The sequence below is a fragment of the Hermetia illucens genome, chromosome 3 (assembly GCF_905115235.1).
Source record: "Hermetia illucens chromosome 3, iHerIll2.2.curated.20191125, whole genome shotgun sequence".
Classification (NCBI taxonomy): Eukaryota; Metazoa; Arthropoda; class Insecta; order Diptera; family Stratiomyidae; genus Hermetia; species Hermetia illucens.
This window is the reverse complement of record NC_051851.1, coordinates 170,341,917-170,360,745: the sequence shown is the minus strand read 5'-3', so window position 1 is coordinate 170,360,745 and position 18,829 is coordinate 170,341,917. Positions and strand designations below refer to the sequence as shown.

The 18,829-nt window shown below is 44.1% G+C and overlaps 1 protein-coding gene across 1 annotated transcript; it reads left to right on the top strand.

Annotated features, from left to right (window-relative positions):
• The first annotated feature begins 14,478 nt into the window (after positions 1–14,478).
• Positions 14,479–15,071, top strand: LOC119651762 (vegetative cell wall protein gp1-like). Its single transcript, XM_038055501.1, has 2 exons — positions 14,479–14,639; positions 14,708–15,071. The coding sequence occupies exons 1-2, from the start codon at positions 14,633–14,635 to the stop codon at positions 14,977–14,979; spliced, it is 279 nt and encodes a 92-aa protein (XP_037911429.1). The 5' UTR covers positions 14,479–14,632; the 3' UTR covers positions 14,980–15,071.
• The last annotated feature ends 3,758 nt before the right edge of the window (positions 15,072–18,829 follow it).

Sequence of the window (18,829 nt, the reverse complement as noted above, 5' to 3'; positions counted from 1 at the left end):
ATGGAGTTTCAACGGTATCACCGCGGTGCATAGGATTTCGTACTAGAAATGGCAGGACTTCGGAGGGCTGAAGGTGCATTCGAATCATATGTATCTGAACTGCGCCTGAAAATGAGAGGAATTTCAAGGGAGTTGATATCTTTTCCCCGTTTTTGAGCGCAGTCGGAGAGTCTAAAATCGCCACTTTCTCTCTGTCGGAATCTCCAGACTGAAACTTCGGTAATCGTATCTAGATAAATACCGTCCGTCTGTTTTGTTCTGCTATAGATATTTCCCCTCAAAAACCTGTTTGCCTCATTTAAAAGATACTAGGAGAGAAAGATACTTGGGGAAATTTTCAGAGAGCATAATTTTTGAGATATTTTGCGCATGGGGAAATTTACGTTAAAAGTGTTACCGATATCCACTGAGCTAAGCAAATAATTCATTGTTCTAAATTGTTTGGCTTGGCGAAGTAGAAAAGATAATTAAAATTGGGTTGGGCATATGAAATTTACACACAGAAAAAGGATGTCCTGAAATAATGCTAAATATACAAAAATTATTAGCCACCTTCCTTTTTCTGCTGGCAAGAAAGGATCTTCTCCTTCTATTTCCTTTTTTTCTTCAGCCTTTGTCCCGTTCACAAGCGGGGTCCGCTTGTCGTGATCGTTTTCGCCATTTGGCTCTATCGCATGCCTGATCTGGGTGCAATCTCGAGGCTTTTAAATTCCCATCCAGCGTATCTTAATAAAAGCTTTTTTGGGGGAAAATCGAATTCATTAGATATCTATTGTAGATAGCACTGCAATATGATAAATAACTTGTCGCAAAACGGTTGCTTGATTTGTGCCTACCTCATTCACTTTAATAAGATATTAGCATTGTTCATACTTTTTCTGGTTGCAATAAATTTACACAGAAGTGGCGATTTCGACCCAGAATACCTGTGTTAAAAATAGTGGGAGTTCGACCAAACTTTCCATTATCAAGCACTACATTGTCGCTTACCTCATTCTAGAGTGGACATAGGGGTGGTTCCTGGCAAACTTCCAAAATATGGATATCCATTATTATTAATTTTATTTGAACAACAACGACCGAATGAGGAGCGACAAAACCGATCTAAGGAAATGTGCGTAGAGACTAACATCAACCATCCTGAAGAGTCTATGTAGTGATAATATATAAGCTGAAAGGTGACAGGGCCATGCAGGTCAAGTCACCAGTTTTGGTTCGTAAGATAGTGATTCTGACTCTAAGGCAAGGTGATACCATTACTACTGTAGGACACCATCCTGCAGAGATCATTCCAGTTGTGACAGAAAAAGAGCCTAACATTGCTTGCATAATGTTAAGAACCAACAAAACGCCTGGGCTGGATGTAGTACCTAACGTGACTCTGAAAATGGGGATAAAAGCAAGACCTGCGAGCCTCGCGTCAATAGCAAAATCGGTGGGTTGGGCTACCGAAAGGTGATGAAACGCTTAAGATCTGATGCCGTAGTGGCTCCTCCAGATTGAAAAACAGGAAGCATATCGTAGCAAGAACATGTATGATATTTCGCACTGTTCAATCATCAGGAACTGCTATCAGCGGCCTGGTTGCCAAAGGAAGCAACTGTAGGCATTAGATGGCAGATCTGTATGGGAAAGTGCTGTCCGATTGTTGCCCTCATAGTGAGGCATGCTTTCAACTTGTGCAATAGAAGAATACTATCAGATCGAGTATAATGTACGTTACGCAACTAGCTACACATTGAAAGACAGTCCACACGGGGATAGTTTTTTTGAAAAAGAGCCGCAGTCACAGCTTTGGGAGGAAGATCAGATTACATATCAACATTTAAGATGCTTCTGTATAAAGTCGAAGAATCAATATAGGATAAAACCAGGCATTTTAGACGGACGATAGATGATGACAATGTAGTGGGATTCGAAATCAAGTTTAAAATCGAAGAATATACCCAGGTGTTGAAAGGAGAACGAAAAAACTGATTGACGGTTTCATCCAGGGCAGAGGCAACTCATCAAACATCACGAAAGTAACGACAGATGGATAAATATTATCGCAAACACGCAATGGGTACGAATTATATTCAAGTGAAATGCGCCATTAGTCAAGACCCAAACAGCTTTAGCTTTTTCGTTCTTTTTTGAAAACTTGGGTTTAACTCAAAAAAGAGGAGTCCGTGGACCACAAAAGAGGAAGTAAGTTGCTTCCCGAGTGGTCCGGTCAGGACCCCCCCCCCCCCCCCCCCTAATCCTCAACCAAAAGTTTAAAGGAGGTTTGTAGTGACAAGGGTTGACCACCAAGAGAATGGGAAAAAAATATTGAGCAGGGCTTAAGTTAGTAGGATCGATGTTTCACAAAACCGTCCTTATTTTTTACTACCTTCTTTTTTTCTTCAACCTTTGTCCCGTTCAGAAGTGGGGTCGGGTCGTCATGATCGAATTCACCATTTGGTTCTATCAGATGCCTCATCTGGATGCAACCGCGAAGCTTTTGAATCCCCATCCAACGTATCCAGTCATCGATGCATCGGTCGGCCCTTTGATCGCTTACCATTGACTTCGATGTTCAGACCAATCCTGGCAAGTGAATTCTCGTTAGCGAGAATTACGTGACCACACCATCGAAGCGTTAATGCGTGAAGCGATTTCATAACACAGTTCTCCATTGACTGATAGCATTGACCCGAGATATTTAAATTGATCAGTTCTGGACAGGTCACGACCACTGACAGTGATTGTGCCTGTTTCATAAGGATCGGTCATCAAAAATTCAGTTTTATTCAGATTCAATCTGAGACCGTGTTGCATGAGGCGATCATTCCATTTTTTGGACAAGTTGCCGAAATCATTTTTCCTTCATTTCTTTCAACCCAACGCACGAGTTCGTCTGGCACTAAGTGTTGTCATAGAGCATACCAGATGATTTCGTGTTACACACGGTCAAACGCTTTCTTTAGATCCAGAAGTGCAATGTAAAGAGAGCGATGCTTCTTACGAAGTTTTCTCCATGAGTAACCGTGCAGCATGTATTGCGTCAATAATTCCGCAGTTTTTGACAAATCCGACTTGATTCACGGTTATTTCAACGATTTCACGAATACGATTGCCAAGAATGCGTTCAAAAATCTTCATGGTATGGGAAAGTAACCAGATCAGACGGTAATTTGAACATTCTGCTGGACTACCTTTCTTTTTCTATATTGGAACTGTGGTACTTTCTTGCCAGTCAGATGGTGTTCTACCTTCCTTAAACTTCAGATGACTCCCCGTGCAGACTCGGGTCTGATCGCCCTGATTAGGCCTTTGGAGAATTCACCTACTGCATCACGGCCGGCAAGCCAATACGATACAGCGTCTCCCGGTGCCACAACTATGGAGGTTCTCCTCGGTCACCTAATTTTTTGTTCAGCCACCTTTGAGCGCTGACTGGTGGAACTGCTGCAAATGTCGGCAATGATTGAGGAAGTGAAGGATGAACAAATTTTTCCGTTGAAATCTGCTCGGAATATTCTCGCCATCTATCCGTTGCGGCTCGACCGTCGGTGAGCAAAGTATCGTTCTTGTCATTAACGCAACAGAAGTGTTGTGTGTGTTCGTGTCGACGTTTGGCAAGTCGAAACAGATCTTTCTCGCCATACCAAATGTCGAGTTTAGCGTAGAGATTTTTGCATTGGGCTGCTCGGATGACAGTGATTGCTATCTTTGTTTCCCAGTTGTCATTCTTATAAATTTGTTTATTGGCCAGCGTTTTATCGTCGAGAAATTTGTGGTAGAGGCGTTTCTTTTCACTGGTCTTCATTTAAACATCGTCAATACAAAGCCAAGTATTTCGGTTGATTTACGCTTACCTGGGTTAGTGACCTTGATGGTTCTAGAGGCCGCTTTGTGGATCGCGTCTTTAATTTGCTTCCACGATTTTTCCACATTCATAATGGTTGGTAATCGCTTAAGTGAGGGAGATCATTTCCTTTTTCTTCTGACCAAATCGCCACTATTTAATGTGCGACGGGCTAGTGCATTCTTCACGCTGTTTTATCGGTGGCTCTATTCGCAGGACGACAACCAACGGTCGATGTTGTCGTGGAATGGTTTCATAGGGAACGCTTTGCAATCAGTGACGGTGGTAAAATGTCGACGTCTTATGAGAATATAGTTGATTTGCGTTTTACTATTGCCACTATAAATGTTGGAAGGTGTGGTTTGATGAGCCATGAGCCATGCCATGAGTGTCCGCGAAATCGATTATACGCTCACCACCCTCATTCCGCGCTCCGAACCCCTTTTCCCCATGGCACCTGTTATCGTCTACCTTTTCACCAACATGGCCATTAAGGTTGACAATGATGATGTAGTCATCAGCAGGCACGTGACAAGTCTTTTCATCAAGAAGTTGCCAGAAGGCTGTCTGGAGTGCGTATGCGTAATGGTGAACTTCATCAGCCGGTCATCAAGTCGTTCCACCTCTTTAAGGGCATTACGAATGTCAACACCGTATTGAACGTGTGGACTACCAAAATAGAGAAGTTTATAGCCATTTTTACCGAGTTTGCGTTCTATGTCGCAGCTTTTGGCACTGGACTATCGGGTTTCTTGTAAAGCGCAGATATCAATGCACCTTTTCCAATGTATGCCAGATGGTAGACTATTCAAACCTTTCATTTTTCACTCAAACGCACTAATCCTGAGATACCAAAGGTCCTCACTCATTCTCTGCTTGTTGATAAACTCCGGGTTAATGGATTGCGGTGGTCTGTTTTCTAATCCATGTGGCTGAAGATGATCCAGCCCGGAAAGTCAATTGGAGCAAAATCTATGGTAAAAAGACGTGCTTGAACCTGCTTTAGATAGAGTGAAGGTGTAGGCCAGGACGCAAAGATACTAGGGATAGCAAATAGGTGACCCTTCGCGCAAAAGTAGTCTGGAGTTCCCTACAATAGCATACCTAGATTGGACGGTCTCTTTCCACACCGTCATTGTTTGAAATAATACACTACTAATCAAGTCGCTCCGATTTAATTAATTTTCATTACGAAACTGTGCCTCTTGTCTCTTTACGAATCTCTTTTCCGTCACAACCGAGGCTCATCATCTAGCTCAGTAATTCATTTGACAGTGATCCGAATCAGCTTCCTTACACAGCCCCTTGAGGTGTTCGCTTTTATTTCTTACTATAGTGACATACAATTTTTCGCGGGTCTCTTTGTAAATATTGTCCAGCTAGCTACTAGTATCTAGATCGGTTTCTGCTTCACTGATTGCATCTTCTGGCCTTGAAGCAGATCTGGCGAGAGTCCTCGGTTTCAGGGTTCCACCAGAAGTACGCCTTGGCAGGAACACATCGCGCGTCGTAACTTTTCGCCGATCTGGTAAGCATATGGTTTGCATTTCCTTCTAGCTTGCTCAGAAGTCATGCCAACCCCCACCCTTCCCGTCAACAAACAAACATACTATATATTAGGCCTTCATAAACTGAACTATTTGCTGTAAATATCTCTAATATTGGAATCCTCGATAGTTGGATAAAAGGTTCTTGTGATTTGTGAGGGATGTTATCAGCAGAATGATTGCAGAAAATCGTCTCCAAAAAATCCTGTTTTCCGTTTGGCTAGTACTGCAAAGACTCTACTTGGGATCAACATTTTTGCTTCCAGTCTTTTTTCCTTATCCCCCAGACCATCCCGACTTATCTCACAATAAGTTGACCACCGGCAAACCATTTAAGAACCAATTACCATAACACTCCTTGATATCTCACCTACATGTCAGCCCAAGTGCTCAAGCTCCAATCTTACACCTATGTCGACATTGCTTTCTGGGTTCCTTATCGAGCCAAGGGCGTCTAAAATCGAATGGAAAAACTGAAGGAATCAAAACATCATCACTTAAAGCTCATACACATATTTCTCCACTATCATACCAGCCATTAACCATCCAATGGCCTCAAGAGTCCCGACCAATTCCGCCAACAAATTCCCATTAAGATTTCCTTAAGACGCTCCACAAAAAACGAAGGAAAATGGCTAGGAAAAACTACCGACCAGAAGATGGTTGTCTGCGATATAAGAAAACTTTTAACTTCCCCATGGTAATGTTGCTTCTTGTTGTTCGTTGTGTTGTCATTGTTGTTGGTGTGCTCATCGTCACCGAAGGAGCATTGGCTTTTTCATTTTGCACTCCACCTTGGGCTGCAGACAAACACTTTTGTTGGTACTATGGCCGTTGTTGCGGGAATAGTGAGCACAACAGAAGCACTCACTATTCGTGTTATCCTCATGCTAGACAGAACATGGTGTTCTTATGGGTAGACACTTTTAACAAATTCCTACCAATTTAGCAGAGGTTATAGGCATGTTATCTGAGATGTGAATGTCAGCACACAATCGGTGTGCCAAAGATAGTTGCTACTTCCATTAGTGAAATAAAGGAATACACGGGTAGAGTTGCCGGCGGCAAGGATGCTCTGCTTTTGAAGAGGTTTTCCAGTGAGCAATAGTTTTGAGGATGAGCTTTTGGAGATTTCACTATAGATAGTTAGATGGGAAAATAGTATCTTATCTCTATGTACCTTGAAAATACCAAGATACGATTACATTATTCAGAGACATGAATTATCTGAATGAAATTTTTTGGTAATTGACCAACCGAATTGAAATTTTAGGGATATAGACAATGGTTTTCAACTTTATGGGATGACACCGTATCACCCCGTATCTATTACTTATTCGAAAAAGGATAAAATCATGCACATACATATGTCAGTACCTCATCCTTTGGTGGCAACACTATCAAAATCTCGGTCGGAACTATCAAAATCCAACTAAACCTCTAAATTGTTGCCAAGAATTCTTCGAATATCTGCTACTCTCTACGTACTACGTAACATATATGCATAGAGATATGGATACAGCCACTTGAAGGATACCTTCCAAGAAAGCCAAATATGTCCAAAGAAACGTTCTTGAGATTCGTAATGCAATTTATATCTTTGCTATCGACGGACGTCATTCCACTTCAAAAGGACTTCCCGAATCTTTTTCGGAAGAAAATTTGGTGACAGTAGTCAACAATATCTAAAAAAGTTTTGATGAAAATAGAAAAGATTGTTTGCAGGAAAGCAATATTTTTGGTTAGTCATTAGTCACCCTTCCCGGATATTAGTTGTTAGTAACTGCCAAGGGCGAATGCCAAAAATATAGAGCATTTTTAAATATCTAAATGAGCTTTAATTAAAAATAAACTGATTTGAAAGCTTTTTCATTTAATAAGATTGGGGAATTTATGGGGCTGTAATATTTGCTATCAATAAACCAATCGATATTGATTGTGGGAATCATCCAAATCGTAATCTTATCTTTATTTTCCTGATTCTGTTATAAAATACGCTAGTTGAGCTTTGCGATATATTTCAGCCGGAAGTAATGCAAAAAGATTCTTTCACTACCGAAGTTACAGAAGTTTTAAAAATTCTTTGTTATTGCCAAAGTCGATAAATTGTTTTAAATGCCTCCCAAGATGAATGACTATATCTGAGATAGTTTTAAGTATGAACAACTATATTGAATCTAGCAATCTTTTGAGCAAACCTTGCAATAGATGCGGTTTAACTAAAATAAATTTTCCACGTTCTCACTCAGTTAAAATTGCCATTCTAGACTACACTCAGGATTTTCAGTAGGAAGAAAAAGTATCTTAAATCGGCTGAATATCGATACAACTTATTACTTACCCGAGAAAGAGCTCCATTATCGGCTAATCTACTCTAAAATCTTAATATTGGCTTGGAAATGGAAAAACGTTTGGCTTTTTAGTCTGTTTGACCAACACCCAGTGTATTTGGTAATCTTATTTTCCAGAGTAGCTATTCTATCCTTTAAGGAATGTTCTCAAATCTCCCGCTTCTCACTGCGCAGTCGAGCTTCCCACCCGCATTAGCGCTGCCTTAACGTAAGGTCAATCGCCACCACCCCCCCCCCCCAAAATGAATACTAAAATTTTATTTTACCCCCAGGGGTCACCAGCAATCTTTAACGGGTCACTCACTATGCGGGAAATGTCATCTCGAGGCGTCCGAGTAAGTAGTTCTGACCTCCTAGATGGCAGTCTACCTGTACCCTAAGTAGTGGCCTTAACAGAGTCTCCCGGGAGTTCCCAGAGTGGTCAACAGCTCCTTGATGTAAGCCTAACTCTGCTAGTCCCTTCGGGACCCTGGTAGTGTGCATTGAAGCGGTATTAGTAGACCGCTTTACGCGGAGTGAGCACTAATCGGTCCGTGAGTTCCCGGGTCAAATGAGCGTAGGTCAGATGTCAGGGAAGTGGGGTAGGGCTTTGTGTCTGAGATTACCCCCATTCCTGACTATTGAGGTACGCTCCCTTGTATACGATGCGCTGGTGAAATTCCCTTGGGGAGAAAAAATAAAGGACTAGAGGAAAAGCTGACTGCATTTGCACACACTATGACAGTGCGTTCAACGAAAGAAGCACCGAGGACTAAAACCCCCGCTGTGATATTGGGACGACCAATAAAAGGAAGCTCTTCAAAGTGACGCGTCTGTCGGTGCGGGGACGGCAACTAAATTATTCTGCAAAGTCCCTCTTTCGGAAAAAAAGTGGAAAGAGAAAAACGCGTTTGAAGGAGGCTTCATCCAAGTAGTCTCCAAGACCCAAAAAAGAAACCAAACAACTACAAATGAAAACAATATGTTGCAGACAGAAATCCGTCTGACCACAGAAAAGGAGGCTACGAGTAGTAGAGCAGAAACAGAGAAAACGAGGAAACGAAAAATACTTGATCGTCGGCTCTGCTCATTAAACCGGCAGAAGAGAAGACAAGTCCTCAGTGAAATCCCTTAGAAGATGAAACTCGAAGAAATTACTTTCTCTGCAAGGATCACTATGGGTTCCGGGAAGTTTCCAGCCTTTAGAGCTGAACTATAATCGGCTAGTATGCGACTATCATGATCCACATCCTACAAATTAACATGCACCGGTGATGAGTTGCTAGCGCAGTTCGTTGCGGACTGCTTTAGAGCTAATCCGCTACCAACACCGAAATAAGGACCCGATTTCATGACATCTTGACTTATCGAATTCCGCTACCATCTAGGTTCGTAACGGCATTCAACTTCGGGTGGCCCAACGCCAAAGGAATGGTTTTATCTGGATTCGGTTTTCAGGGATAACGTGTTTTGCGTTTATCTGACTTCGGATGAGATGATGCCGGACTTTCGGCGCAGGCTTGATGCTTTGGACTTCGGGCAGGGAGGGGCGAAACAGAACAAAAGGATCTTGGAAATGGTGGCGTGAACCGGGGGCACGCCACAATGGTGATTTGTGGACGGGTGGTGAGTTCTAGAGGACTTCACAGCAAATTACCATCAGTACATCACGTTCGAAGTGGTTGGCGCTACTTGTCGGCGTACACTAGCCTGGCACTTCTCCTGCATATGTAACGTCGCGGGGGTGAACATCGGGGAAGTTCCTTGAAATTATTGTCACAGGCAAAGCCGCGCAGAAGGGTGCTTCGGTGGTGGCATTGCAGTTGACATTGTCGTAAATTTTGTGGTGATCCTGATAACGAAAGCCTGAGAAGCTGCCATGCTGCCCTACCCATATAAACTAGAGCGTGGCATATACTGGAGGACGGCAAAAAATGCAGACCTACGAAGGGGATGTCATAAGCTCCGCCGTTTCGCACAAAGTTTACATGCCCTTGGGCAGGCATGCGCCGTAAAAGCAGAGTATAGGTAAGCAAAAGGGAGACTCTCCAGCACGATACATAAAAGCAACGGAAATCCCGTTCTCCATGGAGACCCTACATACTAATCACCGATCAGATGCACCGCATGGTGCGGGCATTATTCCCCAGACATCCCATACGGGTTAATGTCAACAGCGCACGAGGGGTAGAGGACTGCACACTGAAAGAGCTCTAAGAAGCAGTACCCACCATGAAAAAAGAGGGCGCCAGGTCCTATTGGTACCCCGGTGGAAGTTTACAAAACTGATATTTCACCAACGGCCAGACTTGCTGCTCGGGGCGTTCAATGCTAGCCGGAATCAGCAAAAGAAAAGAACACTCTGAGCTGCCATCTCCGGAACGACCGCTGCGAATGCTTGACACGCCCGGAAAAGTATTCGAAAAGCTCATCACGAGTAGACCTGCTGAAACGATCTATGTCGGGGACTTATTCGCAAGGCAGCTCGGGATCAGAGCAGTGAGACCCACGGTGGCTGTTGTTATGGAACTCGTGGATGCGACTCACCGAGGCAAGATACACCAGCCGTCACTGTTGAATAGGCGCAATATCTGCTCAGACGATTCCAGGCCAACACCCCATCTCCCTCAGTCATTTTTTTGCGCACTATATCGCAAACTGCCGTATTGGAGTTAGTCCTACCATCAGATCCCTGTAGCTCCCGAAGCCTTTCCGAAAACGGCAATTGCCCACCTTTTGGACTCTTCCAGTTCATTTGCATAACTTTTGGACTGTCCAACGCAGCGCAAACCTTTCAGAGATTCATCCTCTCTGTGCTGCTAAACCTCCACTTCTGTTTCGTATATTTCGGATGATGTTCTGGTCGCGTCTCCCTCTGAGTCCGAGCATTTAAAGCATCTCAAGTGCATTTTTCAATCTCTTCTAGTACTTAACGTTGAAAGGTGCAAATTTCTACAACCGCAATTAAACACTTCCTGTATTCCCTTGAAGGCAGGCCGTTCATATTATTCATGTACCATAAGCCACTCACTTTTGCTTTAAAACAGAAGCCAGACAAAGCGTCCCCTCGGCAACTTCTGCACTTGAGCTTTATCAGTCAGTTCACTTCCGACGTTCAGCACATATTTGGAGTAGATAACGTGGTTCTTGACGCATTTTCACGTATTGCAGTGGTCAAGATCCCCGCCACCGTCGATTTTTCGGGAATCGTGAGGCGCAGAAGGATGACGCAGTTCTTAAGACCGTCAAGATTAACTCTAAATACACATTTATGGAGTTTCCAATCTTTGGCTCAACATCGAATATATACTCCGAGACCTCAGGCAAGGGACGAAGGCGATAAATTCTGGCCGATTTCCGAAAGGAAGTATTCCACGCCATTCACGATCTGGCGAACGCAGACATTCGGACAACGAATCGGGAAGTCCCCGCAACATATTTCTGTATTTTGTCCATTAACAAGGACATTAATTCTTGGTCCAGACAGTGTGTCGCGCGCCAGAAATGCAAAACCACAAAGTATGGGAGAAAAGAGGTTGAAGTGTTATCTCGGTCCCTCAAGTGTTTCCGCACAATCCACTTAGACATCATTGCCTCACAATTATTGATAGGTTCACGCGGTGTCCTGGGGCGATACCTCTGAAAAACATAACTGCACAATCTTGTGCAGAGGTTCTCTGTCGAGCATGGATTCAACGCTTTGGTGTAACGGCAATTATAATCGCCGACCAGGGAATGCAGATTGAGTCCTCCCTTTTCTTAGAGTTGGGAAAACTCCTCGGATTTAAATATCACCGCACAACTGCATAGTAGTCCAATTGGTTGCTCGAAAGATGGCACAGGATGCTGAAGGCCGCTATAATGGACCAAGACCACCCTACTTGGTCGCAGGCCCTGCCACTCGTTCTACTTGGCCTTCGGACAGCCGATTGAGAAGAATGTTGCAAGTCCCGTGGAGCTGATATACGAGGAAAAACCCAGATTCTCCGCATGTCCTAATTAGGACGGACACCCTCGGAAGCCGCTGCAGCCACCTTACGAGGACCCCATTACAGTCTCAACGTCGGGGGCACGGTCAAACGGGTCTCCTTGGTTTGATTAAAGCCCTTCGTCCAGCAAGAAAGCGCAACCAGGAGGAGAGTCGTCTGCGTCTGCGCATTATATGATCGATTTTCATACTATCGTGAACACCCAACAAGAATGGGTTAATACAGTGCAATCTTTGAATTTTTGGTGAAGCTCAGACAAGAAAAGATAACACAAGAATGATTTAAATCTGCATGGACGAGAATCCTGAATCAGATACAAGGGGGGTGGTGAAGATTTTGTTAATAAGTTAGCCCCTGTTGTCGGCACGACTCTTCGACCCTGACAGTGTAGAAATCGACACTAAGGTGCTTGTTGCAAAACTTGTCATACAGGAGGATCTCGCTGCATAGAACGCAGCAAACTGGAACAGAATTTCTTTCACTGAGAGAACGTATAAAGGAACTTTATGTATTCAATTGGGAGAGGCGGAAGGTTTTGTCAGTTCCAACTTTAGCATTCAGATCACCCATCATGATCACAATGTCACCTTTAGGAACCGGTGGCGGAATTATTATTTGCAACAGTTTTTGCCTCCCTGACCAAGCCGATCACATTTGCTGCCACTCGCCAGAATAGCCTTAAGTTCCTTACCTTCTATTCGTTTTCAAGGTTCACTAGATCTTCTGGCGTTCGCTAGATCTTCTGGCATCTCTTCTTCAACATATCAGGAATCTAATATGAGGTATTATGTCGTCCTATATCAGGGCGCTAGAAGACGAAATAGCACAAGCATCATGTAGCAACGCGGTGATACCGCTTCAACATGAAATAGGAGAAAATACAGGGAAAGGGACTAGGGAAGGGATTAGTTAATCTTTTGATTCCCAGCGCGTAGCCAAGAAGAAAAAGCATCTTTACCGAAAATTTCGGGCGAAACAGGTAATTCCTCCATTACGTCGTCTACATTTCTAAAAGAGATCGAATCCGCCGTTCGTGAATCCAAGTGGATTCGAAATCGACAGAACTGGGCGGTAGTTGACGCAGAAAGGGGATCTGATGTTGAAGTTAGACAAATACAGCGAGAATTCAGCGCATAGCTTCCACGGCCAAATCGAAAAAGTGCTAGGGAAACAAGGAGAGGTGAAATCTCGAAAACAGGGGGCAATAATCGAGTGTAAGGACCTAGATGAGGTTACATCAAGAAAGGATGTCTGTTTTGCGCTAAGGAAGCTATTATACCTTAGTGGAATATGGCATAGTGCAATAAAGAGGATGAAGCGTATGGGGGTAGATAGACCACCATTATAAGTTTGCCAGTGGAATCATCCGCTGAACTGATTACTATGGGCACCTCATCAAAGATTATACTGGCCATTCACGAGGCATGTTGTGCCAAGGAAAGAGGGAGTTGTTGACCGGAACCTCGCGGGTTGTGATACATATCAACGTCAATCATTGCGAGCCAGCTCTAAACCTGCTCTGGCCAACCATGCGGGAGGCAAACCAAACAAGAAACAATGGCATTCCCAGCAACAGGCCCTTATAGGGTAAACGTGAACGAAGTCCACATCTGCAGCTGTCACGTTCCTCCTAGAGCCATAATAGAGCAACATTAGAAAATGCTTGAAAGGTGGGTTTTGGATGCAGATGCTGGATCGTCAAGATCGCTTACATCAGTCCCTCGGTGGCGACAGGGATGGTGTGGTTGTCGGGTGAACATTCTGCCTACAGTGCCATTTTTCTCGGCTTTAAAAACGGAGGTCACAACAAAAGAAAGCGCAGTAGAATTGAAGGAAGCTAAAGTTAGAATAGTTGGCTGCACCACTGACGTTTTTGAGGAAGAGACATCTCTGGCGGCTTTAGAAGGAGGGGACGATCTGAAGGGAAATGCGCTGGAAATAGTGAACTGAGAGAGACGAATTTTTAAATAAGGATTTCATTTTTGGAGTTAGTTTTCAGGTTTCATCAATAATGGTATCGAATGTCCCTGGAGTGATAACTGGGAAGGATGATTAGAGGGTTTAACTTGTTGTAGTGCGATAGTGAGTGCTTTTTTCCTGGAGGACATATCGGCCACAACGGCTTCAGGAGTGTACCCAGATACAACCTTAAAACTGATGCCAATGACATCTGGGACTGCGTGAAGGTGTAAACTGAAGAATGAAGCATTATTTATAATCTAAGATATGTAGTTTCGTGGAGGACTTTGGATCCACATTTGCAAGGAAGGCGAGTAGAGTCAAATCTATATCCTGTCTATGCCACTTCAAGACATTAATTAGGGATAAATTGGAGGGGTTTTCTAAACTAATCACAGGTTAGACGCCTCCAAAAGTTTCCGGAATCGACCAGTTTTCAGCAGACGGGAACATGTTCTTGACATCGCATTTAATGATTTAAAATTAGATCCGCCTTTATACCGCTTTTACGAAAGAATCTAGGGGCTCGATAAGAATTAACGTTAAGATAATGCTTTGATGATATCTACTCAAAACTATAGACGTCTTAACTTATTTATCGCCAAGACGTCTAATATTGTCTTAACTCCATTTAGTCTATGACATACCCAATTCGAAAATTCACTACGCAAAAATTCTTCTATGACCTAAATCCTAAAAAAAATTGGCTTTATGAATGGGAATCAGACAATGCGATGGTAGTGATTTTCGATTTATCAAAATCATTCTATAGATAAACTCTCCATTATTGACTCATCACATATTTCCACATGTTGAGTTGAAAGACAGTCCTAGATTGGCATATCCTTAAGATAGTCTCATTTGGCTTGAAACTGATGTTTCTATAAATTTCTAAGTTCGTTGAATTACACGACATTCTTGAGCTGAATTGCGGTGAGTTTAGACCCACGTAAAGAAGCAGTGACTGTTTTCAAGATGAAAGGTTCGTCACCTTTAGAATTCATCATAGTTTTCAATGACTAACTCATTATTTTCTTTACAAATTTTCAGTTGTACCAATTTTGTCGACCCTTCTTGTCATCTTTGTGATTGGCATTAAGGGCAACCCTACGCCCCCGACTGTTCCTACTCCAGCGAGCCCCGTGCCCACACCAGGAATTGCAGGATCGGCTGGCAGCGGTGTTACTCCGCCAAATGTTCCGACTCCAGGCACACCCGTGCCTACCCCTGCGGTTGCAGGAGGAGCATCGAATAATGGGCCGACACCACCCACAGTTCCTACACCCTCGACTCCAGTACCAACTCCAAAAGTATCCGGATAAGACATCATCAAGGTACGGACTAAAAAATGATGAAATTACTTTTGTAAAATAAACTTGAAAAATATAATTATGATCGCTTGAATTATGTATATGGAGGTGCTGACTGTCTTTACTGGTTTAAATTTCTACAGCGTTTTCCTCAAAAAGAAGTCAATGAAGGTAATGTTCCAATACTAAGTGAGGGTTAGTAGATTTACGAGTATCTAATGAAAAGTTATCAGTTCCCGGCTATCTTTTCGCAGAGAGAGTGCAGTCGGCTCCGATCTTCAGATCAAGTCCGTTAACATTCCCGAGGAACAGAAACTCCCCCCCCCCCCTATCTTCCAAGAATGGTTTACCAAGATAGCCTGGCTCTAACTAGAGTCGGCAAATTGCAAGAGAAATACGTAAGAGTTTCTGTCTCTTTTCCGCAGTTTCGGCAATGCAATTTGTAGGGTGTGTCGAGCCCGGTGGTTTAGTCTAGTCACCTATAGGCCAGTTACTCATGCAGACCGCTATAATCTTGTAGGTTTTGCATCCGTCTCGCACAAGAGCTCCTGCGATCGGGTCTTATTACAAGCGGCCCAAATTCTCATTGACTTCGCACAAGTAGTGAGACCTTACCGTCTGAAGTGCGGCTGCTAAGAAGTGCTAGTTGATTTTGCTGCTGACAGTCGCCAGCGGGATGCCGACCATGCCCACTAAGGAGGTGGGGCCTGAACAGTTCAACAGCCCGCTCATTTCCGTACGACCGAGCTATGTTGCTTGCATCCGAAAAAACTCCCCCATCGGATCCACAGACCATTTTCGATCTTTCGGTGAAGCATATTGTGTCATTACCTTGCAACACATCATCGATCCTTCACTCTGCTTTGGTTGGAAAGTCCATAGCAAAGTTCTTCGTGAAATTCGGGTTCCGGCGTAGTCCGATAGGAACACCCAGAGTTCCCGAGGTACTTGATATAGGTTGCTGCTATGACTTCGCTGTTCAACATCCGAACTCACATAATCCCACCGCATGGCACTCTACAGCGCGTTTAAAGTTGGGGGCCAGGAAGGAGGAGGGATGTAAGATTACATTGACAGCATGTTCCGGACAGGACTGCAGAAATCCGGTAGCAGCTAGAAACCCGATTCTCTGAACTGTATTATGGTTCGTTCGACTGTAGTTTTTACAAAACGCCGGCCGGCAAACCATGCAACTTTACGTTAGGATGGGATGAACCTGTATACATTTTGGGAACCATCATTTGCCGGAGACTCCATTTCGATCCAAACCCTCAGTGCTTTGTTCACTCTCCAAATTAGCTTAGTATCCAGGATCACACTCAGATACTTTACATTGGGGGAAAAACCAATCTTCGCTCTACTCAGCCGCGGGAGGCGGAATTTGGGTCCCCTTGTCTTGGTGGTTAATAGCATTAGCACACCTTTCCCTACACTGCCTCCATGATTGGACCCATAACGGACGGAAACATCCTTGATACCAATATCAAAAAGCGGTCGACGTACTCCACCACATTCACCATGATCATGAGTTTTTTTTTCAGGGAAGCAGCTGGAATATATTGCTGATACTGAAGCGAGCGCCCACCGTGGTAATTACTTCGTAGAGCGCGGTTTCTGGGGATTTGCATTAGAGGCAGGTATGTTAGGACTTGAAAAAGGATGTTATCTCTGTAAATGAAATATGTAACACTGATTGGTCGAAAGTCCTTCGCACACTCATGGCTGCACCTGCCTGCTTTTGGTATGAAAGCTCTGGTAAATGATTGAGATTATCCCATCTGGTCCTGAAGAGTTTGCGGAGAAGTTGCTTATAGCCCAGTGGATTTTATCCAACGTAATTACCGATTTTATAAATTCATACGATTGGAACTCCATACCTTCCAACCAAGGCTTACTTACAGTCCTTGGTGCTGACAGGAAAATGTGCCTGAATTAGGAACCCTTGAGGTTTCGCGTAGGATCTTTACGACTTCTTAAGAAAGGACGGAACCTTACGGAGTATCATAGACTCGCTGGTGCCTTCAATGTTCTGACTATAATCCAACCAGGAATGCTTCCTCGAAATCTTGATGGCCGACTTATTCCTCCCCTGGCAGTGCCTGTGTGGTTGCTAGTAGTTGGGCTTGTGACTTCTTGCTGGGTCTGCTTCCTGAGGCCAGACAGTGTTGGAGACCTTTACAGCGAGATCTACACTGAAAAGTATACAAATGAGATTTGAAAAGAATTTCTGGTCAGACACTCTTCAGTTTTCTATCCTGAAATTCTCGTTGTCGTTAGTAGGCTGATGTCAAGGACCTCTTGCCAACCACTGGAAGGTTTGTGTGCTATCCCTTTTACACACCGATAGTTTTGTGTTAATGATTCAAACAGAGAGTGACTCATCTCTTTCGTTGATTTCCGAGCTGCCTCAAAGTATACGCTTTGCATTGGCATTGTAACCTATCAGCAGTTTGGCCTTCTTTACGGCGGTAGTGGCTGTTGTAGTTCCTCTGGTGGAGCTAAACGCTCTTGAGTCAAGTAAGCCGAGAAGACATGCACTTTCTCCGCTTCTGCCTGTTTCAGTTTGCCCACGGCTAGGTCGTTTTTACACAGGTCTAGATACAGAGAAGCATCTAGGCTCCTTATTTTTTTTTTTGTTGAGGAGGTGGAAATCTTCAAAAAGACACTGGTCTGGACACACCAGCGTGTGGGATTTTTACCCACTAAAACCACCCCCGACTCCCTCCCTGCCCCGCGGAACCACCATAAGGTATTACATCACGGGGCGGAGTCAGCTCACTCTAGCTTTGTCACCTTTCTCCTATACGCGGCGCACGTGACCGCGCTTTTCTCCTTTCCTCTGCCTTTCGCAATTTATCTTGAATAGATGCGATCATGGAGTTGACCGCATCCCAATTATCTTGATGTGCTAGCATTTTCGATACCAGATTTTCTGGTACCAGCACCTCTCCTAGAGTCTCTTCTAGATTCCTCCTTTCTTCCACAAATCTCGGACAGTGGAAGAATACATGCTCTGGGTCCTCTGGGACTCCATTGCAATTTGGACAATCGGTTGAGGTCTCCAATTTAAACCTGTAAAGGTATTGGAGATATCCTCCGTGTCCCGTGAGAAACTGGGTGAGATTATAATTAATCTCACCGTGTCGTCTCTCCAACCACTCCTTGATGGCAGGAATGAGCCTGTGCGTCCACCGGCCCTTTCTCGAGCGTTCCCACCGCTCTTGCCATCTATTTATGGATCTCTCCCTCTCAGCGTTCTTCGTCCGCGATGAGGAAGAGGTTGGTTTTGCATTGTATATATTCGCCATCTCATCTGCCAAGATGTCAATCGGCATCATTCCAGAGATGACGAATGCTGCATCATCTGAGACAGTCCTGAAGGCAGAGCATACCCTCAGGGCTGTCCTCCTGTAGACTGAACTCAGTTTGGTAGCATTCCCTGACATCCACAACGCCTCCCTCCAAACTGGGGTCGCATAGAGCATGATCGAGGTCACTACCCTGGCTATAAGCAACCTAGAGGTATGCCGTGGCCCTCCCACGTTCGGCATCATCCTGGCCAGGGCCATACTAGCAGTGGATGATTTATCACAAACATACTGTAAGTGTTGCTTATAGCTGAGCTTCCTGTCTATCAACACCCCCAAGTATTTGATGGTCGGCTTGGAAGTGATGATATGATTCCCGATTTTAACACAGGCGTAATTTCTCTTCCGGCGCTTCGTGATGAGGACCGCTTCTGTTTTTTCCTCCGCAAGTGTCAAACCAGAGCTCTCCAACCAGCATTTGACAGCACTGATTGCCTCGCTTGAGTATAACTCAGCATCTTCAAGATGCTTTGCGACAACAACCAATGCTATGT